Genomic DNA, 26,920 nt, shown 5'->3' with positions numbered 1-26,920 from the left:
AAGACCTAAACGTTTAAACGGCCGATTTTTCGTTCGTTTAAACGTTCGCGAAAATCGCGAGAAAACGCCGAGCACGCGTAGCGTGCGAGCATAAAGGCGTTGGGTCCAGGGGACCGCCCTAGGGCCCTGGTGGGGCGATGACCCCGGAAAAGGAAAAGGAAAGTTTTGCGTGTCTGGCGATAAAAAAAATCGCAGTTGAGGATGCAAAATACTGACAACTTTTTTAATTTAAATTGTCGCGAAGCTGATGAAAAATTTTAAATGACAAGTTAGAGTAGCTATATTATGTTATAAAATGAAAAGAGATTTAATCTGTCTTACAATCATTAAAAAGTTAAACTTACAGAACCTCCGATATTGTGAAACAAAAAAAGTTCGGCAAAGCCCCGTTTCTAGACTGCCTAACAATGAATAGCGCGCACCGTACATCAGTTTACAACTGCAGTACGGTTTAACCGAACTTAAATACTACGGTAGGATACTGTACATGTGCTCAAATTTTTCCCAGGTAACCTTACCAAACAACTGTGCACTCATCCCTGTCTTACACCTGTTTGTTAACATTTTTGGCACGTTTCCAAGAAACGTTTCATGGAGTATTCACCATGATACAAGAGGCACAGTTCATACACGCTGCACAAGATATCAAGCTATGGCCATCTTTATGAAAGTAAACCTTGTAATAAAATATGTTTTAGGCCACACGGCATGATTAACTAATGCTAAACATTATTTCCATGTTCTTGTAGAAAAGGTCAAGTTCGCAAAATACAATTAGTTGTGTTTTTGTAGTTACGTGAGATCCGTAACAGACGAGGTGGTTAGGCTATTTGCTATACACTTAACAATGGCAGGACATTATTTTTTCCGTATTTTGGAAATTCTAGAAAATACTTTCTCCCCCCCCCCCCCCCCCGCTTAACACCAGACGTGGTCTTATGGTTTATTCATAAATGGGTGTACTAGAGCCTTGTTTACATGACATAAGTTGCATTTAGCACGATATGCCAGTTTCGCGTGAATTTTTCGAAAGTGTTTTGCTGGATCTTTCGTAAAATTTGAAAGGACCGAACTTACTTTTCGTACACAATTGGTAATTTCTCTACTGATTTTCAGAGTTTTTTTTTACGATCTCCAATCGATACATTTCCTTTGATCATGTATTTGAACAACTATTACCAAGTCGAGTATTCGACCCGGTATTGTCTGGTCGGAGAGTTCAACGTGATGGACAGGGATTGTAATCATTTCGATCGAACATGCATTGACTGGATTATCTGCGCCGCCGTTGTCGGCTCGATATAAAGTACACTTGTGCCGCGAGTCAGGAAGTTTTCACAAAAGGATAAATTGTGTTGATTCGCGTAGTAGACAAACTAAACACAGGAATTGATACGCGATTTTTGCCAATAATTTAATTTTCAGTTGATATCATAGTTTCGTTTAAACGTTCATCAGGTTTTATTAAACGTTTAAACGATGTTTCGTTCGTTTACACGTGTAAACGGCACAGCACTATAAGTAAGTACCCCATTATATATTTGTATAATCTTACAGTTTACATGTAATGCTGTCTACTAAGTTTTCCTTCTTCTCCCATCCCTTAGTCAGCAGCTGCACAAATTTCAAGTTGAACAATGATATATCCTGGCTTTTTATAAGGTTAAGGTAAAGGGATCTGTTGGGTAACAAGACTTTAATGTTTCTTTAGCAGGGGTGGAGCAAATCCATTTGGAAATACTAAGACAATCAATGAACACCATGTTTTCACCAGATCTCTTTTCGACTAGAGTTTGAAAAGTAACACACAAAATGTAATGGCGATCAAGCTTATTTTATAACAAACTCAAACAAAAATATAAGTCAAACAAGTAGCATGCAGAGGCACATTTTAATAGCAATAGCTGCAAAATTGATGAAGAAAATAACTAACAAAACTGATGAATTGACAAAATTGATGAAAATAACAATGAAATAACAAAATTGATACATGAAATAACAAAATTGATAGATGAAATAACAAAATTGATAGATAACTTAATTTTCAAAGCAAAAGCTGCAAAAGTGATGAAGATTACAACTTTGATGGAAATACAAATACATATAAAAATGAGTATAAATCATGAGAATGCAAGCAAATTGAGATATGTGTAAAAGATGTGAAAATTTAAGACCTGTTAATTACAGTTAAGGAGTTTCCAATCCCACTTTCTTAACCCGTCTCAAGTGGCGACTTGCACAATCTATGCTTTGTATACACAGTTTCCACACTGCACTTTTCTCTTGAGGGGAGACGGGACAAACTCTAAATAATGCGTCTTGCAAAGCAGAGACCTTGAGTGGGTGAAGTTGTGGTCTCCCTCTTCGTCCCATCATGTTTCCTGACAAGCGTTCTTCGTCAGAAAAAATTAAATCTGCCAATTTCCGGGCAACGGAACTAGGTGAACCATTCAGTATGAGCAGATTGGTTATAATCTCTTCTTTTACCACATAATACTTTTCATCACCCTCCCCTTCAACTCTCAAAACGTCCACATTATCTGCAACAACAGCAGGTGAAGGTGTCGCAGAACAAAAAGACTTTACAGGTTTAACTGAGTTCTTTTTTAAGCTCTTTACTTCAACCAAAATTTCTTGAAGCATTGGGACCAAGACACTCAGGCAATTGCATGTTGGAGTACCTAAGGCATTAAACATTGAATCCAAATCAACTGACCAGTCAAAATCTGATGACGAACCCTCACCTAACACAGGCTCATCCGCCCCATCGACCTCCACGTCAGACCCCTCGTCTACTTCTAAAACAGGCTCCACCTCCACACCAGACCCCTCGCCTACTTCTAAAACAGGCCCGGCCTCCTCACCAGACCCCTCGCCTACTTCTAAAACAGGCTCTGCCTCCACACCAGACCCCTCACCTACTTCTAAAACAGGCTCTGCCTCCACACCAGACCCCTCACCTACTTCTAAAACAGGCCCGGCCTCCTCACCAGACCCCTCGCCTACTTCTAAAACAGGCTCTGCCTCCACACCAGACCCCTCACCTACTTCTAAAACAGGTTCTGCCTCCACACCAGACCCCTCACCTACTTCTAAAACAGGCCCGGCCTCCTCACCAGACCCCTCGCCTACTTCTAAAACAGGCTCTGCCTCCACACCAGACCCCTCACCTACTTCTAAAACAGGCTCCACCTCCACACCAGACCCCTCACCTACTTCTAAAACAGGCTCTGCCTCCACACCAGACCCCTCACCTACTTCTAAAACAGGCCCGGCCTCCTCACCAGACCCCTCGCCTACTTCTAAAACAGGCTCTGCCTCCACACCAGCCCCCTCGCCTACTTCTAAAACAGGCTCCACCTCCACACCAGACCCGTCACCTACTAACACAGGCTCACCCCCTGTCCCAACTGTATCATCTACAGAAGATCCCTGAGGACCACTATTTTCAAGCATAGAGATCTCCCAGAAATCTGAGGCAAGGGTGGATTTCTTTCCATTTTTTTTTAGTTCCTCCACCATCCTCTTGAGTTCATTGTCAACGCCTGATAAATCTACATCATACACAAACTCCGGCTGCAACGTACACGGAACCCCCCATGTGGTACCACCGCCTACCGCCAGAATGGAAGCTTCCTGATCAAAAGAGAAAGAAATACATTTAATAAAAACATTCACCCTTAATAAGTCCCAGGAAGTCCAAAATGTGAATAAAATTTAACAAACCTTTTTCAAAATTTAAACTTAAGGGGTCTGCATGTTTTGTCTTTGAAAAAAAATTGTTTTACATTTTTTATTATTTATTCTTTATAGCAGCTTTCTTTTTTCTTCAAAAATATATTTAAAGAAGTAAAATCAGTGGCAGCGCCAGGAATTTTTAGTTGGGGAGGCTAAGCCAATTTTTCGGGTGGCTTACAAGATTGAGTGGTCGCCGTCCTGGGGGAGGGGTATAAGGGGAGGGGGCGCCCCTCCCCTTTTGAAATTTTTTCCCAATCCTGGAAAGGCCTACATGCAAAATGGTGGCATTTGGCGAGGCTTTTGTCACCTGAAAATTTCTCCAAAGATATGCATTTTTTTGTGAGTAACTTTAGTCAAATTAGAATGGAAGATACCAATTCACAGTTTTCATATCACTAAAATATTACCTGCTGTGAAAGATCCAATTCCTTTGCTCAATTATTATATCGCACTCTCTGACACAACTCTTGTTTTAGTCTGTATACACGCTGTTCGCGAAACGCACACGACATTGCCGTATGAGAACATCTGTCGGTGAATTGCTTTTATCAGTCACCAAAACAAGGCTTCCTGCACCACAACTGAGTCACTGACTATTATCATGTGAAAAATTCATCAAAATTTCCATTGACCATTGTAGCACTGCATTATGGCTGATAAAATTTGGGTAGGCTATATTGTTTTAATGAGGGTTTTTTTTGTGGCCTATTTCAGTTGGGGGGGGGGGCTAACTGAGTAAAATAGTTTTTGGGAGAAGTGCATATCCAATCCATCGTGTCAAGACCTGGTGGAAATGAAAGGGTAAACATCATCTTCATTTGTTTTGGAACATACCTTTTTTTCAACCAAAACTGTCTTCTGCTGGCTCGATTTTTCGTTTCCACCTTTCTTTTTCTTTGGCTGTTGCACATTTGCCTCAACAGGGTCCTTCAAAATAAAACAGAAACACTGTATCAGCAAAATTGCAAGGTATTAATTAATTACTGAACTAAATGTTCTATGCTAAATCCATCGGAACTAGAGTTCTTTTTCGTAGTAGGTTTACTCCCCAGCATGTTACAGCGGAGTGGACTGAAGTAAGTATAGTGCCTCTCAGTAACTATTTTCTCACCTTTCTTTTAGTTCCTCTTCTCTTCTTTCCACCTTTCTCTTCCACAGAATTGTTGAGATTTGAAGGAGAGTTGCAGTTCTATAAATAAAAATAAAATGATATTATTGACAAATGTTATAGAATTGGACATTAAAGTCACCAGACCCCTTGCTTGATTCAAAACAGGGCAGGATGATAAGACTTGTAGAAGGGTAAATTAATGCTTGCTTGAAACCATTTCCTGTTTTTGGCAGTCATAGTGTACAGACACAAGGCAAGACAGAGTTACTACACTGTTTGAATATCTGGTTTTCAAGGGTAATTGAGTTTTGAAGAAAGGAATCATGAGGCCGGTAAGGAATCATACCACAGACCTGCCTAACACTAATGCCAACAACATAGAATTCTGTACCATTTCTTTCAAAATGTTCCCTGGTGACCTCTGCTGTTGTAAAGGGAATTCCTGGTTTTCTTTGTCTTCATTCCGAGTTGTTAGTGCAGCAATTGAATTGGTACAGTTACTTGCCTAAAACATAAAGAGAAAAAAGAAAATATATTTTCATCAAAAGTAATGGTTTCTGAAATGGCCATTGTTGTCTTGATGTTGGAATTCCAACACTGGAGGTTGTCAGAACCTTAAAACTCTGAACAAAGCAAACCAAATTCTATGCTAGATGATAACATTTTGAGATAGACATAGTGAATGGGGGCTACGATTTTGACATGATTTATAGGAAAGAGAGTAGCAACGATATATTACCCAGCCCAGCACACGTGACACAGAAATTGAGCTGTGATTGATTAACAAACATTAATCATTTACATGAGACCATTTATGTTTAATCCTTACTACTTGCCTTTACTTCTTTTCTATTTACAATGTTCCAATTTAAGTCCTAATTGGGTATGATAAACAAATATATATATACACACAAGTATTGCTGACGAAGGTCCCAGGGGGACCGAAAATTCCAATATATTTTCTAAAACTTACTCCTTATTTTTCAATTATGAGTCATATCTTATTTCTCTGGTTTTCTCTAATAATATATATATACATATATACATATACATACATACATACATATATATATATATATATATATATATATATATATATATATATATATATATATATATATTGGATTGTTTACCCAAATGTCATGATAACAATCGACATTACACACAAAAAAGGATTGTGTTAACAGTGAAAACCAGTTTGGCGACTTTTGCCAGAATTTCTAATAATTAAACTTCTTCGCGATTAAATGTTTAATGAAACGTTCAGAGCCCTACATATAGATTACAGAAAGAATGGCTAATAACATGCAAAATGTGGAATCATACCTGTCGATGACTATTAGCGCGAACCGTAGGCGGCAGAACTGAAGGTTTGATGCCCAGGCCATCTCCTGTCCAGGTCGATGTTTCTCTGTAGAACAACCCTTCGCGTAACTCTTCCCACCTTAATTTCTGGCCACAAGTAGTAACAACCTGTGAAAACATTGAAAAACATAATTTATAATTAATTATTGGGTAGGTTTGGTTTTTTACATTAGCACAAAAACAGTAGTACTGTAGCTTTCCCTACTGGCTGTCTTAATCAATTTTTACTTGTTTTACTTGAATGTTTAAACTGACGATTGGCCATAGATGCAATTTGGTGCTCCAAATGAGAATTTTTTTTCTCATATGGAAATGAAAAAAGGGGTTTCTGACTTGCGAAGAAGCGGGGGGGGGGGGGGGGGGGCGAAATGATACTTCCGTCCCTCCATATTTTTCACTGGGGGGGGGGCTGGCGCCCCTCAGCTCACCTCCGGTTCCCACGCACTTGGTTAAAATGGCAAGTTTCCCCTTGAACGGGTACCGTTATTTTCCGCACACGTTACTTTCCGCTGAAACAAAACGGTGTTTTCCGCTGAAACAAATTTGTCAGCGGAAAACAACGTTTTTTTCAGCGGAAAGTAACGTTTTTTTTGGAGGAACAGAATAACTTACTGAATTGATTAGGCACATGGAAGGATTTAGGAAGATGGAGAAGAGAGGATTTAACTGTTACAGGATAAATCGGTCATAATTTTAGATGTAACTCGTAAGAAAGGTGGTGCAAAATGCGTGTTCGGTTATTAAAGCAGCCCTTACTTATACAGCCATTTCCAGCGAAAATCAAAGATACCGCCTTTTACAACTTTTTTTAAACTATCATTACGCGGACCGCAGTTTTAATACTTTATTAGATAGTCAATCATTCATAACGCGGGCCCTTTTATCGGCCGACCGCCTCATACTTCTTTAATAATCCCTAATTACACACCCAAGCCTCCTCTATATTATAAGCAGCTTAACTTTTCTGACATGAACTCAGTCTATAACCATCCTTTATCGACAATCTTTGATACTCACTCATGTTATTTTAATCATCCTGCCTGAATTTGGTATCCTAAAATTGCGGGGAAATATAGTATACAGGAAAGTGAAAAAAAGGTGTTTTCCGCAGAAGAATTTTGTCAGCGGAAAGTAATCAGCGGAAAGTAACGTATGCGGAAAACAACTGAAACCCCCCTGAACAGTCACAGATAAAAAAAAAATACCTGTATAGGCCTAGTGTTAAGCTTTACACTTAGTTCAAACTTGCGTGAGGCTGTAGGTCTCAGTCTGAGTGCGAGTGTAATACTGTGCCAACGGATTTGAAATACTCGACTGAATACTGTCTTACACAAATCAACATATTCTGAATAAATATGCCGCCATAAATGAAGTTCAGTTTCGCAAACTTTTCTTTGAAAACGAATTTTGACACTTTCTTAACGGCAGCAAGTTTCATTGAGACACTAACGTTATTGTAAATGCTGACATTCACGGCACTCGGATCGCTCGAGCATCAAGTTTCCAAGAAATCTTTCCTTAAAATTTCTTTTTAAAACTCCGTATTTCGTTCCAAATCATTGACAACGTAAATTGTTCTTGTTGTTTTTTAGGTGAGGCATGGAAGTTTTTAAAGATATGGGTGTAGGCTATTCTGAAAATAGTTACAAAAGGAATAACGAAATTTCTTGAAAAAGAAATTGTTTTCTTTCTGGAGAAGGATGTTGCATTCTGTCTGTTAAAGTTCGCTCCAAAACTCAGAAATTTAAGAAATAAGTGACAGACATCAAACCAAACTGATTTCTTTTAGCAAAAATGTTGGATACTTATTTTGTGGGCTGTTTATTTCTTATTTCATGTATTTTTTTGTTTTGTTTTTTTGTTCTTCATCGACAGGGTAAACGTAAATTCAGATAGTTAAATATTTGGCCTAAAATAATTGTCGAAGTAAAAAAAAAAAAAAAAAAACCTACCTCGGCTAAAAAGGGGTCGTTTTCCTCCACCTGTAGGTCCACCGGTTTCGAATTGGATGACAAACACACAAGATCCCCCAGCTGCAACTCCTTCGGATGCTTAAATGTAGGCCACAATTCCCGAGAAATTGCACATTTCCTGTGTGGTCTCGGATCCCTAGTCTTAAACTCTGGCACCAAGTCAATTAAGTTGTAATTTTGCCATTTTACTTTGATATTTAGTCCTTCAGAACCTATAACTTTCGCCCTTAGCCACACACCACTAGATGGGTCAATCGCTTGAACGTGTTTACTCATTTTGAATTTTAGGAGAGACTCTCAATTTTGAGTACTTGCTATCAGAATGAGAATATTTCACTTTGGCCTGAACTTAAATCAAGTCCATCTCTTTGATTATATCGGTTCTCAGTTTAGATTTCTTTTCTTTCGTGGGTTGCTATTGTTAAAAGACACAAATAGATCGGAATCTACAAACGTACCATAAGATTCTCAAAGCCAATCAAGCATTTCAAAAAGACCGGCATTCTTTTGTGTTTCCATTAAATGTAAGATGCAACCAAACGCTTCATTAGCCTTTGTATCCTTTTCAATAGCGAGATTTACTACAGAGCACTCCCTTTCAAAGGTTCTTAAATCTTGATAAACAGGAATCTGCGATTGGGATTTTATTGTCAGCATCTTGGTGCTAAGATTTTCGAAAAATAGGCTCAATAAACATGGGAAAAACCAATATGAAACATACACAAATGTGAGTTGAAGTTTCAGAATTTTGAAGCCTAAGTCGGCAATATTAGGTTATATGCTCATGTATGATTTTTGTAATTTCTTCTCTCTCGTATCGAGGTAGGCAGTAAAATTTAAAAGCCTGTTGCGAGACCACGGCGCTGAATACACACGGGAATAACTTTCTGAAGATGGTTAATGTATCGTACACACTTTTCTGGAGTCATCCTGTCATTCCAGAATTCCTGTATTTTATTTTTCAGGTCTTCTTTGTTCCGTGGCTTAGCTCTCTATCAATAAAACGGGGAAAGCAAAGAAACGAAGCCATATCATAATTATAAAGGCCTTCACGGCTATAAATATATTTTAAGGGGCTTATTTGCAGTGCAGCATTTAATAATGAAATATTTCTATTGGATGCTACAGTTTTAGCTTCCAAAATGCCTGTCCCCTTTCATTCAGAACAACAAATAAAAAATATTCAAGTATAGAGGTGTTCTGTCGAGGTTGATACGACCGTACGGATGCGACATTTTTGTAATTTTTACTCCAATAATATTCTCTTTTAATCCAAATTGGTACATGCGATCTTCTCAACAAGGGCGGCGGAACGGGGGGGCACAGGGGGCACGTGCCCCCCACTTTTCCTCAGGTTAAAAATGTGCCTTTTTTCTACATAAAAATTTCTAAATAAAAAAAGAGTTTACAAAGTGAAACCCATGTCGAATTAAATATTTCGGGAAGTTTTAAATGTTTACTACCATAGGCAAAGGAGCCCAATTTGATTTGGGGGGCTGTAACGACTTGCCCGAATAATATTATCCAAATTTTTCGCGCGCCCCGCGCGCGTTTAACACGTTAATGTGCATATCATATAGGTATGCAAAGGTTATTACATCGCATGCCAATAACATACAATCATGTGCCGTGTTATTACACTTCCATATTGGTTAGAATTATTGGGAAAGTCGTTACAATAATAATGATCATAATAATATCAGTTTAACCATTCAAAAACACATAACCCTACCCCATCCTTTCGTATTTTGACATATTTCATTTGCTTTCATGCATGTATCGATCGCGTGTGCAGGGACTTAGACTTTATAATGATTTCACCTCATTTTGTCTCGAAAGGAAACTTGTTCCTTGTTTCCCAATTCGCACATTAGATATTGCAGTGCTAGTATGCATTGTTTCCTTGAGGAGGGGGGGGGGGGGCGTTGATGGAGTGATGTGTATACGCAAATAAGATAATACAATAAGAGTTATGAAGGGTGCTAAATATCAGGCTGCATCAGTCCAATCGAATTTCTGCAAAGTGCCCTTCGACGTTGGCCCCCCCCCCCCCCGGATTAAAAGTGCTTCCGCCGCCCTTGCTTCTCAATTTGTTATAACAGAAGTTACAATGGTGATATGTCAAATAAACCAGAAGTTTTCGTCCTTTTTTCTCAAAGTAGCAGCCCATATGTAGGCTACCTATTCAGTAAGGATTAGAGGCAATAAACTTTTCACTTCAGAAAAATATTTTGGATGCTGAGCGAAGCTGAACTTTGCTTTATTTATATTCAAAAGCGATTTTACAGGCAATTCTATTACCTGCGTGCTACCAAAACGTACAGTATGTATATAGCTGTCCGAAAATCCGGACGGAATGAAGTAACAGTACAGGGATTCAGTTCTGCTACGAATAGAGTCAATGTTGATAGGCCTACGCGCACAACTTTCCTGCGAAGAAATGTATTCAAGAAACAAGGGTTCGCATAAGCCGCGCGATTCCAGCAATTTAACCTCAAATAGCGCATGTCAAAAGTTGCCAAGACGGGATTTTCCGAAATAAATTTCAGCTTAACAAAGCTACGCGCTGTGATTTTTTTATTAGCCTAGTATTAGTTTTCCTTTTTCTAACCGACGGTTAAGCTAGGCTTTTCCATTGACTTACTGTACTGTTAGCTTCACATGTAGTTGAAGATATCCTCACCAATGATCGTATTTCATGATATTTTAGATTCAGCTAACGTAACAATTTTAGTGAAGGAACTTATGGTTAGGCTAGGTTTCGCCATTGGCTTAGTGTGCAGTGTATAGGCATACCCCTTTGGCTGTAGATTTGTGGGGATTTTAGGCAAAGGTAGTTGGTTGAGTGCACTAGTGTCTATTTTTTGTCATTGTTAAGCTAGCTCTGGTTGTCCATATAGGATGTGCTTTGCTCCCATATAGCTTTTGTATACGTTTGTAAATATATGTAAAATTCTTACAATAAGTAACAAACTTTGAACTGAGCAAGCTTAGTTCTAATAAAAAACATTTGTTCCCCCCTGTCACCCATCTTCGCCTAGCTCTCTTCCACCTCTTGTCCCCACACTTTCCTGCATTTGTCCTTATGCAGTTTATTCCCTACCCTCTTCTCTTAATCGTAATCTTCTCTTTGTCCCTCCAAAGTTTATTTCCTACCTCTCCTCTTCCTGGTTGGTTTCTCCACCCTTTGTCAACTAATCCTCTTACTTAAGTCTATTTTGTGTTTACCCTGCTCATTAACCTGTCTGTATTTCGTGCTTGTATATTGTCCCTTGTAGTTTATGTTACTGTACTTGCCATTCATCCTCAAAGAAGACCCTGATCGGAATGTCAGGCCCTTTTCTTTTACATACACACACACACAAAATGTTCCTTACTATCTGAATGTGTCTAGATAGTAACTGATAATAAACATTTCTTCTGTTTTGCAAGTGAACTTGTAAGCCTATTGTTATCACGCTGATGAATTGTCGCGGCAGTGGGAAGAATGCTCTAGATATATGCTCTACTCTTTTGTTCCTTTGGGCTAGTAAACTTTACCTCGGACCTTTTACAGAAATTTTGGGCTTGGCACGCTTGGTTTGAGGCGTTTTTTTTTCACCTGGACGCTTCCCAGACATATCGGACGCAGGTCAACCTCGACCGAACACCACTGCACAACGTCCGCACACCCCACTTAGGCCTACTGATAATTCTATTTGAAACGTAAACATTGTCAAGTTATTTTAAAAAAACTGCTTACACCAGCTTTATTCAGATCACAATCTATCAATTTGAAAGAAAAGTAGGCCTATGCCATATTTGGTAAAACTGGCTATTAATGAAGCTCCATTCCAAAGATATGCCAACTTTATTTGGCTTATTAAACACATAAACTTTCCAATTAGGCCTGTATTTCCCTTCTATGATGGCAGAAAAGAATAAATTACAAATATCATATAAAGATACAACAATATTCTAATATGAAAAATGATTAAAGCTTACCTTGCGCAAGTGATGCTTTAGTTCATGCCAAACCAGCTCAATTGGATTCAGGTCAGGCGATTCTGCAGGTGTCCTCCACCAATGAACATTCTTTTGCTTTAAATGTTCTTTCACTGTCCCACTAGTGTGTTTAGGATCATTATCCTGCTGAAATCGACAAGGTTCACCATTTGGGAATGCTCTATTAATAAATGGCAATAACCCTTTGTCAATAATATCCTTATAAAAGTCTGATTTCATAATACCATCAAAAACGATTATATCTGTTGTTCCTCGCTTCGAGATACCAGCCCAAACATGAACTTTCACTGGATGCTTTGCGATTGGCTTAAGTTTTCTGCGAATGCTGGCAGCATAGATATCGTTTGTTTCAGCCAGCTTTGGCTTCCAAAATACCATCTTGGCATGGCTTTCCATTACGATGCTCGACTCATCAGTGAAAACAACATTGTCAAATGATTCATTAGTGCGAACACATCTGATTGCAAAGTCAAATCGGCTGGCCTGGTTTTGTTGGCGAATAAGCTGGCAATATTTAGCTCTTGTTTTGACCCAACCAAGTCTTTTCCTCAACCTCTTCAAAGTTGAACAAGAAAAGTTTTGACCAGTTTCATCAAACAATATTTTTTTAAGGTCAACTGAGGTCAATTCATCATTTGCATTGAGTGCTTGATCAATAATATTCATATGTTCAATTGAATACTTTGGCTTTCTTCCACGTCCTGCAAAATCCTCAAGCTTCTTAGTTGTCTTAAACTTTTTTATAATATACTTTACAGAGGAAAGAGAAATTGAAATTCCCTCATCTACAAGAAGTTTATGTATAGCATTCGTCGACAAAGAATGGTTCAGGGCATAAACAACAATTCTGGCACGAACAGTCATGTCAATCTGACCCATTTCTACGCTAATCGGTAAAGCAACAATTATCCCAAGGAAAACGATTTCAGTAAAATATTAATAAACGTCTAAACACTGTCTCAATAAGTCTTGCAATGAAACTACAGTAGGCCTAACGTTCGAAATGCAAAATGTCCACACAAAAGAATGATGGTACTGTTTTCAATCCCAAAGCAAAAATTCAAGTCAGGAATTTTTAAAACAAATTTATTCTTAAGCACAGTTAATATTTCAACAGTAGAAAAATTGTTACTGCCGTACTAGTGTAGGCCGAATTCCAACGTAACTTTAGCCTAAGCTATTAACGGTATCGTATATACTGTATGTTACTATGGCTATCCGTACGTAACGTTACTGATAATATGTAAGTTGTGAGCTGACTTCAACAAGTTTTTAAGACGAAACAACTGTTACAGTAAGATCGATTCTCGCATAGTACAGTAGGAACTTCCTGATACACGATATTACGACTTAACGTGATAGCGTGAATTAATAAACCCAAAGCCCAAACGAAGTTACGAATCGTGACGCACTCGGCTTGAAATCACGATCTCACGATATAACGTGTTAGCGTGAATGTAGAAGTCATGTTTGCTATCGTGAAGGCTTGGTATCACGATGTAGCGTGTGATCGTGGTATATCGTTATATCGTTGTAGCGTGTACGAAAATTTACAGTAGTCAGGTTTTCACGATAGAAAACGATAGAAAGCGATAAGGGCATCACGATACACGATGCCACGGCCGATTTTATGTGAGCGGTACTGTATATTGTTTTTAATGCATTTGTCATAGAACATGCTTTTACAGAAGCTTTTTGCGGTTTTTCAACCAATCTTAACTTATGAGCTGTTCCTTTAGCTAGATTCATTCCCAACAATTCAAAATAATTGCAACAGAATCACTCATGGTCATACCTAATGTAAACAAATAAAGGATGGTGTTGTGGTATATATTGGTGTACTGGTTTGCCTACTATGCTGGCAAAGTTAAAAATATTCACCTCGTTCAATGGCGTAAATAGCATTTACAGTCATATTGTGGGTGGGATTTATTGCCATTTTAATGGGAAATATCTTTGAAACAATGTTGAAACTAAATATTTCTACTTTTATTTCACCATTTGAAGTAATGTTTGAGTACATAAGTTATATGTGTATGTTGTTGTGGCATCGTGGGGTCAATGAGGTTTAAACAAAACATAGAACAAGACACAAGAAGCTGCTTTAATAGCCAACAAATACTATTTTAAAGAAAATTCATCTTCAGGACTAAAGAATAAGGAACGCAGGTTCTACCAACCAACAGAAGTCCATGTGAAGGATGGAGTCTATTGTTCTTTAATGTTAGATAGTTTCATTCCACCATATATTTTGTCAATCATTTCGATTTCTTTGACAGAAAAAGGCCCATTTCGGATGATATCTAAGGGCCCATGAATAATGTACTTACCCGTCACTTCAGCAATATCTGGCCTTGCAGGCCAGTCATAGTACCTTTGCTTCTGGCAAGATTTTCTCAACCTATGCATAAACTTGAAAAAAAAGCTTGCTCCCTCATGATTGACTAATCTTCCTACATAGAACTCATTATCATAAAACACTGCATAATAATGCTCTATTATCATTAAAATTCCTTGAAGCTGCGGAGTTGTCATGCCCTGGTGTGGTGAAGGACCTTGTTGTCTATGTAAACAAGAAATAAATTAGAATGTACAGTACATATGTACCATTGTATACAGAATGTAATCATGTACAGCAAAAGGTGTGTAAAGTGAGAGGTGTTTTATTTGACGTTATGCAAATCCAATCATTACTATGAGGAAGGTTATGCTATAAATATTGTACAATTATATCAAAGCAATTGAGAAGTTAAGGAAATATGGTACCTTGATGTATAACTCACAATTTACCAACATATGAAATTACAGAGAATTCTTATAGGGCATATTCCTGGAAGCTTAATTTGGATGATTTACCTGGTTTTGCCCTGTTGGCCACTTTTTCCTGTGCAGATGTCCTGATCTTCCAGAGAAGTGTGTGCATTGCCAATCTTGTAGGCTGTTGAGTAATGCAGTACTTGAATAATTACCATTTGAAACAAAGTAATGTTTTGGGTTTATTGTATAACATGTTATGTTAGGCTACAGAATTGTAGTTAAGTATATGATTGTGTACAACAATTCTGTTTATTCCAGAAATATTAATAGTATTAAAAAATGTTTATATATTATTAAATTATGCGACAATGTTTGATTTCCAGGAACCCAAATAAAGAGGAAAATGTGCAGTGTGCACTCTATTTCTTTTAGTCTGAATATCTTGACAACTGAACAAAGGATGCAATGCATGCCAACCAGTGGCCTAGGAAGGTACTTTTGAGTGGGGGGGGGGCTGAAGACTGCTGGCCGGCCTGGGGGAGGGGTCCAAGAGGAGGGGGTGTCCGCCTCCCCTTTGGATTTTTTTTGCATTTCCAGGTGGCCTCAGATGCAATTTGGTGCAATATAGCTCACTTCGACCCACCCACTCCATTTTGTATATAATTTTACATTTTCACCTGGCCTTAGATGCAATTTGGTGCTCCAAATGAGATTTTTTTTCTCATTTAGAAATGAAAAAGGGGTTTTCTGACTTGCGAAGCGGGGGGGGGTGGCGGAATGATACTTCCGCCCCTCCATATTTTTCACTGGGGGGGCTGGTGCCCCCCAGCCCCCCGGTTCCTACGCCCTTGATGTCAACTGAATAAAGTAGTCTTACCATCAAAGGAGGGCTCATAGCCTAACGTGATACATTGCCTATGCAGTACTAACGTGAATAGGAAAATAATACTGACTAGGCCCTAGCCTAAGTCTTAACGAAATTTCTAAGAAAAAAATGTCACATAAAGGCTACGTTATCCTACATAGCCGTAGAAAAAAAACAATCATTTTAATACTCACCCGAGTTGCTGGAATAATATTTACAGCGTGACTTGCATATTTACAGCGTAGCTAGCTTGACCAAGCGTCTCCAATGTAGCCTAACATAACGCTAGGCTAGTATTAGCTCGCGAACGTTACGGGTGTAACATTAGACACTGCATAGTGGTTACGTCGGCGAGATAAAAATCGAATCTGTACATTTCTCCCCTAAATACTAAATGAATGATTAGATTAAACAGTGAATACCTACCAGTTTTATCGGGGGATAAATACATATGGGGCCTTGCTAACAAAATAAAATTCCGTAATAAGCTACATCAAATTTTCTTTACTATCACTGTATCAGACGTAACAGTCATCAGAAGACACCGTTCATATTAACCTCGCAAAAGGCGAAATAGGCTTCTAGTTACTACTTGCGGCTATCAAAATGTCACAAAGTTCTAATGAAACATGGTGACAAGTTTGAAGCTTGATCTATTGATACATTTGGAAAAAATACATCACGTTTATTTTTTTTCCCTGCCGTATCTGTTACCGGTGTAACAACCATTGTGGACGTAACATAGAGACACCATGAGTTTCACCTCTCGCATACCTAAAATCGATTCGAAATCAGCGAATACTCGGAACCGACATGAATTATCCATTCAACTTATGTACAAGAAAAGGTCAAGTTCATTATTCATCGAGGGTTATTGAATATTTTAAACATATTTACCCGCACGGCGTAACGAACGTCGTAGACACCAACCACAAGTGTTTAGGTTTTATCTTTTATTTTAGTGTGAAAAGTGACCTCAATTAATTTAGCGCTACTCATGATGTTTAGTTCATGTCTGATTTACAACATTTGATGCAAATTAAACCCTATGTCCCTTTTTGCGAAATAAGGTAACCCTCTTCACGACGTAACAAGATAAACTTGGCAGAGACACCATTTGTTACGTCTGAAAACTTCACTATAACCAATGATAATTTAAAAATGTAGTTGAAGGTAAGCTGTGTTGTCTTCCAGCACTAAAACAATACATATATGTGGATGTATATTACATTTGTTTCTGAGCCATATGACATTCCTTGAACGCTTGCAGGGTACTTGAAATGTTCAGTTAATTTATTGTCACAACAATCACAGTAAATAGAGAAGAGACACCACACTTTTTTTCCATTTTTTTTATTTTAATTGTTCAATTTGGTAAAATTTAGCCATAGCACAATATATATCTATGAAGTGACTACCAAAATATGGGGCTGGAAAAAGTTTTCACTTTGCACAAAGTTGACCTATTGCTGTAGAAAGTGTGACATATACTGTGTGTCACACTTGACCCAAGTTCACGGAATGAGCCATATAGAAGCTTTACGTTAGCGGAGCGAATTTTAAGGCGGCTCGTTGATTGTGAGGAAGCACTTATCTAAGCATCAATATTTGTGAAAAATATCGTAAGTTTTTCATTTTCATTCATTTTCTTTTATGTTTGCCGCAATCCCGCCCGCAATGCATGCACAGCATAATACCATGTGTGAAAAAAATGGCTGTACACGTGCAGACCTGAGAGAGCAAACTGGCCTTGTGTTGTTAATGTTATGACGGTACTTTCTAGACCGACCATTTGCGTCTTTTGGGGTCAACATATTTTCACACGGGATTTCAACATGCCATTGATCGATGTACACGGGTGATATATGTCACAAATATTAACTGGGAAAACGAATTGACGACACTATCATGAGCTTATGACTATTGGCCTACTACTTTAGTTATATTGAACACATTATTCATGCCTAAAACATCGTTTTTCTGTTTTTTTTTATAGATAGTTTGCAGTACATTACTAAGTTCTTCACATATTTTTAAATAATTTTCATGTTTAAAATGTAAACAAAATAGAAAAAATAAAAAGAGAAAACGCCTTTTTGAAAAATGGAAGCGTCCTCGCAGAATGGGCGGGGCATCTTTATTTTGCTTCAAGTAACATGTTTTCGCTCGGAAACAAAGTTTCATACTTCAACTCTCATAAAAAACCAAATTTACATCTCTTAGAAATAACTATTTTTCGTATTCTGCAAGTAAACCAAGTTTATATGTCCATTCACTGTTATTTAAATGGTTAAACAGAACTTCAACTTATTTGGAAGGGTGCCTCGTGGTACATAGCTTTGACTGCAACCTCTAACGGCCTGGCGAACAGTGACTTATGTCACTGTGTTTGGGGTTCACAGTCAGAAAACGTCCCCCGTCAGTTTAATTACACGATTCTTTGAGTGTTATTACTCATATAAGCATGAGAATGCTTTTGAAAATATTCCCTCTTTCAAACGACTGAACTAAAGTCTAACATGATATTAATAAACGAAGTTACGCGTTTTCCGACGTTTCGCGTAACCACAAATTGACCTTCTATTTCGTTTAAAAAAGAATTTCAACGTACCGTTGAAAATTCCACAAAGGAAATGACTGAGATAACCAATCGATAAAATTCGATAAAAAACGATAAAAATCGATAAAAATCGGGGTATTTCGGTGAAAAACGAAGAATTTCGGTTATTTTTCTTTCAACGAATTTTAACGGGAGTTAAGCGAAATCAGTACTGTACATATATGTCAAAAGTGTTGTAAACACTATATTTTGTCAGCTCTTATATGTTTTACTAATATGATTAAAGTTAATGTTTCCAAATTGAAAAATACATCAGGAAAATAATTTAAACATGATACAAAGAAAGGAAGACCTCATTGTTATAGAGTCTTCTTCTACAGCCTTTCTCTTACTTTGCAAATTGTTCTGGTGACTATTCTAATAGACTGAAGGACCTGTTTGTTTACTTTCTTATAAACAAAGTAGTATTGATACCTTCTGTACAGTTTAGTCCTTTATAGCCAGCAGGACAGAAACAGCCAAGAGGATCAGGATAACAGATGATTGCACCCTGACATCCATCAGCATGGTCATCACTAGAATTATCACATTTATACTCAGCATTCTGACCAAAGACATTCCTGCCATGAACTGTTGATGAAAACATGATAAAGGAGTAAATGCATAGTATATTTCTGGACAGGCCTGTAAAAAGAGGGCAAAACGGGAAGCTCATTGCCGGGAAATCTTGAAAACTCGCGGGAAATCTCACACGCAGCAAAAAAAAAAAAAAAAAAGGGTTAGAGAAAGAGCCAAAGAGGAAATAAAATTTTAAAAAATTATAAATAAAAAATCAGAAACACTAACTTTAGTGTCTGGGTGTCTTTATTTCTCACTTAAAATAACCCAAAATAGCATCATAATTATTTAATACACTTAATGGCATCGCCGCCGCAAGCCCGCTGAATCTCTCAAGCAAATGTTGGAAAACCTTGTTCAATTTCCCGCGAACACACTGCCGATTTCCCGTCGGTGTTCGCGCAGTACCTGGGAATTTTCCCAGCTACTGTACATTGCCAAACAACTGTGAGCGCTTCCCCTGTCTAACACCTGTTGGTTAACCTTTATTTTTTTTTGGCACGTTTCCAAGGAACGTTTTATGTAGTACACGAGGCACAGCCCATACGTACATACACGCATATCACGATATCAAGGCCCCTATAGCCATTGCCATCTTTATTATGAAAGTGAACCTTGTAATAACTTGTTTTAGGCCACTTGGCATGATTAACTAAATGCTAAATATTGTTTCCATGTTCTTGTAGAAAACGTCAACTTCGCAAAATACAGTTAGTTGTGTTTTTGTAGTTACGTGAGATCCGTAACCGACAAGGTGGTTAGGCTATTTGATATGCACTTAACTATGGTAGGATATTATTTTTTCCGTATTTTTGGAAATTCTAGAATATACTTTCTTTTTCCCCCGCTTAACACCAGATGTGGTCTTACGGTTTATTCATAAATGGGTGTACTAGAGCCTTGTTAACATGACATTAGTTGCATTTAAGACGATATGCCAGTTTCGCGTGAATTTTTCGAAAGTGTTTTGCTCGATCTTTCGTAAAATTTGAAAGGTGTACCAACTTACTTTTCGTACACAATTGGTTATTTCTCTACTGATTTTCAGAGTTTTTATCTCCATACAGTCAAGTATATACGTTGTGTATTGAGTATAAACTAATCGAGAATGCAACTTATGCAAGAAAACAATGCGGGGATTTCCAGCAGACAAATTTTTTCTTTGCGGGATTACTGAGTCAGTTGAAGGGAATCCCGCACCTTAGAGGGAACACTGAGCTGAAGTCAAATTCATACGACAGAAAACGTTTACTTTCTAACATACAATATAAATTTTTAAAAATGTGGAATGGCAATATTGTTGTTCAAAACATTTCCCGCCAGGCTAATTTTTTACAGCAACCTTCCCGCACTGTGCCGTGGGTGTCAGTGTGACATTGACATTGCCCTTGTGAGTGGTTTGGGAACACATCATTACTCGTTATATTGTGACAAAGATTGCGCGCATGCAGAACTTTTCGTAGGCAGTGTGATGCACTGATTGTCAACATGTGATTGTCATTTTAAAAAGTTTCGATATTATTTGTACGTGAATGAGAGTGAAGTGAGGAGTGGTTTTTTTCTCGTGCGCTTTGATAAATTGATAGGGGTAGTCGGGTAGGCCCACACGTCAACAAAAATACAAAATGGCTTCGTTTATTTAGTCTTTATCAGAAATATTTGAAGAAGTGTAAAGTCTGCTCAGTTTGATCGATCCAACACAATATAATAATAAAGGCATACTGGGCGTCCTCTTTGAAGGATTTTTATTTCATTTGTTCTATTTTTATCGTGAACCATATCCAATTTATCTCTCTGCTCCAAGCCATGCGGCACACTGTACATAAAAACTGATGGGATCCATCGCGCACTCCATTGCTAAAATACACGTGCTCGCTCCAGCTCCACTGATGTGTAGAGATCAGTGGATAACTTTACGATGTTTGTTTACATTACATATTAATAATTGATGTGGTACAATGTGACAGCCGGGTTATAGATGTATAATAAATTATTATCAGACTGGAGTGATTGCTTGAGATGAGACTACTTTGAGTTTTGTCAAGGTAAGAACTCAAGAAACTGACACACTAAACAAGTTTGTTTTAAAAATTATATTTATTACCTTTTTAAGTTCAAATTAGCACTGGTCTCAACGATTGCAAGTTGTTTTAAATTGCCAAAAAGGTGCACCAAATGGCGCCAATTGCATCCTCATTTTTCAAAAATCTGTACCTTGTGAGGGGGGCACATCCCCCCTCGCACACCCCCCTGCGCCGCTACAGCGGCGCAATGGCTGCTCCGCAGCTATATGGTTCGTGGGAAATTATACCTTCCTTGCAGGGAAAAAAACATTTTTTACAGCCCTGTTTCTGGATAACATTAGCTAACAGATCAGTGACTCAGTCTCATCATAGGCATTCCTATAATATGCTCTGGATAAAGAGATAAGATTAAAGAAATACTCATAATCCAATTACATGTCAGAGTCAGAATTGGTCAGTAACACAATCCAACCGAACAAATTCATACCATCTGAACTGTAGGCTGCAAATTGAAGATATTGACCAAGTACATGTCTTTAACTTTCGACACGGTTTCTGGCAAACTCTCCCACATCAGAGGCTCAAAGAGACCAACAAATTCCTGCCAGGAACATCATGTTATTAAGCACCAAATTAAGTTAAAAAGTATTACATGTACAATATCTATACATCATATGCTCTTGTCATGACACTGAAGAAGGCAAAGAGTAAATCTTAGGGAGTTTATTAATTATCTATGAAGGAAACTAATCTTAACTTGAACAAGGCTTCTGGCAACAGCTAATTGAAAGAAATGATGGAATCAAATCAGCAATCAAACTCACAAACTTAACTTTTGTGTAATGTCATCATTAATGACCGTCCTTTACTCCTGGAGTTACAGATTATTGACAATAATCGTACAATCGATTGTAGAAATCATGCATTCAACATTACTTACTATTTTCACAATTTTTTCCACTGAATCCAGGAGGACAAAGACACACACCAGTTAAATCTGAGCAAACTCCTCCGTTGATACAAGGTTCACATGTATTATTACAGTCAGGTGGACTCCACATGTTCTCTGGACATGCTACAATAACAGAAGAGTGAAAATTATCTCAGTATGAGTGACCAATCAATCAAGTTGGTGCAGAGTAATTAAGTGGTACTTAGCAAATATCACTGAAAAAAATGAGTAGTGAAAATACTATGTTTGATAATATGTGTACTCTCAATGTACACTCTTACAGGTGGTTACACAGTAGTTGGTAGTCCTACAGTATATTGTTCAGTTCTATATAAAAGAGGTCAGCAACTCCTGTCTACTGCATGAATTGGATTTATGAAGATAACTGGCTTGTATCCAACAGAAGCTTTTATATCAAATTGTCTTGCAAACTTTTGGCAGTGACAACCACGCTAGACAGCCATGCATGGCTTCGTGTTGACAAAATACTGTATGTCACACATGGCTGCCTATTATCCTTCTTTGAATTCACTCTAGTAATTATATGATATCTAATATGATTCATGGCAGCAATGGCCTGTTCAAAATTTCTATCTTTATGCACAGAATGTAACCACCTTAATGTTATAGCTTTTAATTTAGATTATTAAAATTGTATGTAATTAAATTTGTTTTTCACAAGAATGTGTTCATAATATTTTCATGTCTGTAATATTATAGTAGCCTTTAAATAAACACACTTTAACTGCTATAAGCAAGAGTACAGCTGATTCCTTCTTCCTTACTATGCACTACAGTGGTAGCCTATACATTGCTTCCTGGATTTTCTGCACCATATATTCCAATGTCTTGAGTATGTGTTAACAAAAAAGTGAGGATAGGTAAAAGCAAATTTAAAGACCTAAGAACTAATATATCTCAGACCTGTAGAGCTAAGGGACATGTCAACTAAGATAAGGAAGCAGGGCCATTTCCATATTGCCCACCAAAACTACAGTAGGCCATTTCATATTGTGTTTCTGTGTTACTGTAAGCTACACACACACATACATTACAGACTTCTTTAAGCTCTAGATATCTATAAAAAGGGGGTTAATGGTTGAAGTAAAGACTGTTTCTGTGGAGTGAAACATGTCTGAATAGCAAGTTTTTAGTTTTTAACATTGATAATCTTGAATACAAATGTCACTCACTATCTATTGTTATTCTTATTGCCAGTGTTTGTTTTATCTACATAAATGGAGACATAAAGGACATTCAACATCAATTGTCCTTCACTGATTTGTAATTTATAGTAAATATATTATTAAAATTAAAATAAAACTGTTAGCAAACTGCTTATCCACTGCTTATCCAGAGTATCGCGCCGACCAAAGGCAAATCACAGAAAGCAACCTTACAAAAGGTAGACGTAGGAGTTTGCTCGATAAAAACGGCTCTTTTTAGGGCCACCAAATTTTTCAGAAAGAGCTACCTTCCTCTCCTTCAACATGCAAAATGTACTTTCTCTCTCTCTTCCCCTTTCCTCGTTGTCTAAAAAACGCAAATATGTCCGATCAGTGAAAGCTACTAAAAGCTCCGAAAAATTCTGCACCACCAACAGGGAGCTACAGACTACAAGTAGTCACTCAAAAGCCCAATGTCTTCGAAAAGAAGCTGAAACACTTAAAAAGTTCGTAAAGAACCTATCAGACAGAAACATGTCCAATATAGAGTTTATTGCGCTGGGAAAAGGTCTGAAGTTCATAGCAACTCCAGAAAAACCTAAACGAAGTGATCTTCTCAAGTCATTGAAAGACCTAAAAAGAAAAATGAGAATCCGCTTCGTCATGCAAAACAAAAAGCAATAAGGGTTTACAAAATTTTGTCTCCCCTCTACATGGTCACCTAACATGACTTTTAGTAAAAACCTAGAGGACTATTTGGAAGCAACACAAACAGAAATAGCATGTGTTACTATCCGAAACGCCAATAGCAACACACACAAAGCGGAGCTTTTTGCACTAAATGCAATTAAAAACGACCGCTCTATTATTGTCAAACCCTTCGATAAAGGTAGAGGCATTGCTATAATGAATCACTCAGACTATCAAGCCGAAATTGAAAGGCAATTAGCTAGTCACCACTACGAAAAGTTAGAAAGTGATCTGACATTTCAAACTAAAAGTTTAGTCCAGGAAACACTAATAGAAATGTTCTCTGCAAAAGAAATCGATAAAAGCACCTTCGAGTATTTGGTACCATATAGCCACAAGATCCGCACACCGGTCATAAATGTGCTACCAAAAATTCATAAAGCACCCCCGGCTAACTCAAAATTTGCCGGCAGACCGATAATAAGCAGAAACGGATCACTGACCCAAAAAATATCGGAATTTGTGGACTATTTCTTGCTTCCTATTGTATTAAAACAAAGCACTTATGTGAAAGACACAAATCACATTCTAAAAATTTTGGTAGCCACCCCACTACCAAAAACATTAGTACTTGCTACACTCGATGTCGTCGCCATGTATACCAATACTCCCCAAGAGGAGGCTTTAGATACAGTATGTCAAGAAGTCTATGAAAAGGCGGAAAAAAGCGAATATGGAATAAATAATATATCTTCCATACCCATGCGCAAACTAATTGAACTTTTCTTAACAAGAAACTGTTTCGAGTTCCATAACCAATTCTATCTACAAAAGATCGGTTGCGCTATGGGTAGCCAGGCCTCTCCGGAAATCTGCGATATCGTCATGCATAGACTTGAAAACCAGATTTTACCGACAGATAATAAAATCTTAAAATGGCTCCGCTATAGAGATGACATTCTATTGCTCTACGACGGTACACATCAGAAACTTGAACAACTAGTAAACAGGTTGAATGATATTCACCGCTTCTTAAAGTTTACGGTAGAAATATCACACACCGAGGTACATATTTGGAAATCTTCAAAGGTCCAAGGTTTGAAACCAATGGGTTATTAGACACCAAAGTCTACACCAAACCCACGGAAACCTTCCAATACCTCGACAGAAACTCTGCACACCCACTTGCCACTTTTAAAGGCTTCATTAAAAGGGAAGTATTACGATACGCACGTCTCTGTAACAATGAGACTGATTTCTTACAGAAAAAGAACGCATTCACAGAGAAACTGTTACTCCGTAACTATAAGAAAGAGGAAATTCCTTAGCCACGAAAGGCATAAAATTTAAAAACCGTGGGCAATACCTCACTACCAAACCTAAACAAAAGGAATTGTTATTCTTATAGCCAGTGTTTGTTTTATCTACATAAATGGAGACATAAAGGACATTCAACATCAATTGTCCTTTACTGATTTGTAATTTATAGTAAATATATTATTAAAATTAAATTAAAATAAAACTGTTAGCAAACTGCTTATATCCACTAGAGAGCCAGTGTAAGAGAATGTGTAAAGGTAAGTTGGCCTGACGTTTCCATCCTAGCAGGATCTTCTTTAGAGGCTAAATGACAAGTTGACGAAAACACACACAGAATACAGACAGGTTAATGAGCATGGTGAACTCAAAGAGATAGATGTAAGGGGATTAGTAGACAAGGGATGGAGAGAAGAAAGAAAAAAACCATCAGGGGAAGAGGAGAGGTAGGAGATAAACAGTGGAGGGACAAAGAGAGGATTAAATACTGTATATTATTCAGGATTAAATACTGTATATTATTCTAAGCCATGAAAGTCATTATGTTTTCCTATTGAGCATCACAGGAACTGACCTGATATGTGTTTTGAGCCTGTTTGAAAGGTCATCTCTGACAAATAAAAAAGTATCACTGACATCAATCTGTTAGCAACTGTGTATTATAATGGTCTAAAACAATAACATTCTTTCTGTGCCTACAATCATCCTTAAAATACACAAGACTCGCTATCGAGATAAACGACAAGACTCGCAAATTTTCGCTAATTTTCATCAGCTCACAATCAAGAGGAAGGTAAATCATGTGAATCCTCCCTTATATAGAGCCTTTGGAAGACGTAACTGAAAATCTGATCATTTTCTGGCTGTTTTGAGCTGCAGAACTGCATCAGAAATTTTGCTCTACGAATGTTGAAGTGAAAGTGTTATCCTAACATAGCCTAAGCTTACGGTGTTTTGCTACTACTGCACAGTGGACCTCGGCCCAAAGCTCCAAACTACAGAATCCTACAGGTCGTCAATCGAAGCCGTTGGACTAATTATCATCGCTCAGAGTCCTGTGGGACAGTTATCGACATAAATCGGTCCGGTGATTCCTAACAATGTCTACACGCTCCAACACAAAAGAAAAGGAAATCTCAGAGATTGTCACTCAAGTGGTTACAACAGTAATCGCAAGCCAAGATTTTGAGCTAAAGCTGCAAGCTTGTATTGATCGAGCTCTGGATAAAAACTGGATAAGTTTTTGAAGCAGATCGAGATAAATTCTGGCAAAATACATGACCTCAAAGTGGAAGCCGAGAAAACTTCTTCAGAACTGAAAACCATGCAGGACGAGATCTCGGAATTGACAGACAAACTCAACCAACCAATTGAACCAGCTGGAACAGTACTCCCGAAGAAACTGCATTCGTGTGTTTGGTGTGGAGGAGAAGCCGAACGAAAATACTGACGTCATCATGATGGACCTCGATCGCATCACAGCATCTGGGACTCAACCTGAATCCAACAGACATTGATAGGTCGCATCGGATCGGTAAGAAAGAGCCGGGTAAACCCAGGGCAATAATCGTCAAATTCCAGAACTACAAAACCAGAGAACTATGCATAAAGAACAGGCGGAAATTGAAGGGCACCCGCCTTGTAATACAGGAGGACCTAACGAAGGCGAACCAAGAGCTACTACAGGCGAAGAAAAACACCACCCTGGTCAAAGCAGCCTGGTCACACGATGGGAAAGTCATCGCACTGGTAAGCAAGAACAACACCGAGTTTACGAAA

At 38.0% G+C, this 26,920-nt stretch overlaps 2 protein-coding genes across 2 annotated transcripts in view; both read right to left on the bottom strand.

Annotated features, from left to right (window-relative positions):
* Nucleotides 1-26,920, bottom strand: part of LOC139955788 (uncharacterized) — a 491,243-nt gene that overhangs the window by 365,264 nt on the left and 99,059 nt on the right. The window contains exons 4-5 of the mRNA XM_071955163.1: nt 21,957-22,091; nt 18,849-19,004 (exon numbers count right to left, since the gene is read on the bottom strand). Coding sequence (XP_071811264.1) covers nt 18,849-19,004; nt 21,957-22,091 — 291 coding nt within the window. The remainder of the gene's footprint in view (nt 1-18,848; nt 19,005-21,956; nt 22,092-26,920) is intronic.
* Nucleotides 917-13,836, bottom strand: LOC139955605 (uncharacterized). The gene is made up of 7 exons (XM_071955148.1): nt 12,172-13,836; nt 8,167-9,179; nt 6,176-6,322; nt 5,241-5,354; nt 4,850-4,927; nt 4,573-4,665; nt 917-3,636 (listed from the first exon to the last, which is right to left on the bottom strand). Exons 2-7 carry the CDS (start codon nt 8,461-8,463, stop codon nt 2,188-2,190), a joined length of 2,178 nt encoding a protein of 725 aa, XP_071811249.1. The 5' UTR covers nt 8,464-9,179; nt 12,172-13,836; the 3' UTR covers nt 917-2,187.

The sequence above is a fragment of the Apostichopus japonicus genome, chromosome 2, assembly GCF_037975245.1.
Source record: "Apostichopus japonicus isolate 1M-3 chromosome 2, ASM3797524v1, whole genome shotgun sequence".
Classification (NCBI taxonomy): Eukaryota; Metazoa; Echinodermata; class Holothuroidea; order Aspidochirotida; family Stichopodidae; genus Apostichopus; species Apostichopus japonicus.
Note: the sequence above shows the minus strand (reverse complement) of the source record. Positions and strands in the feature narration are given on the sequence as shown.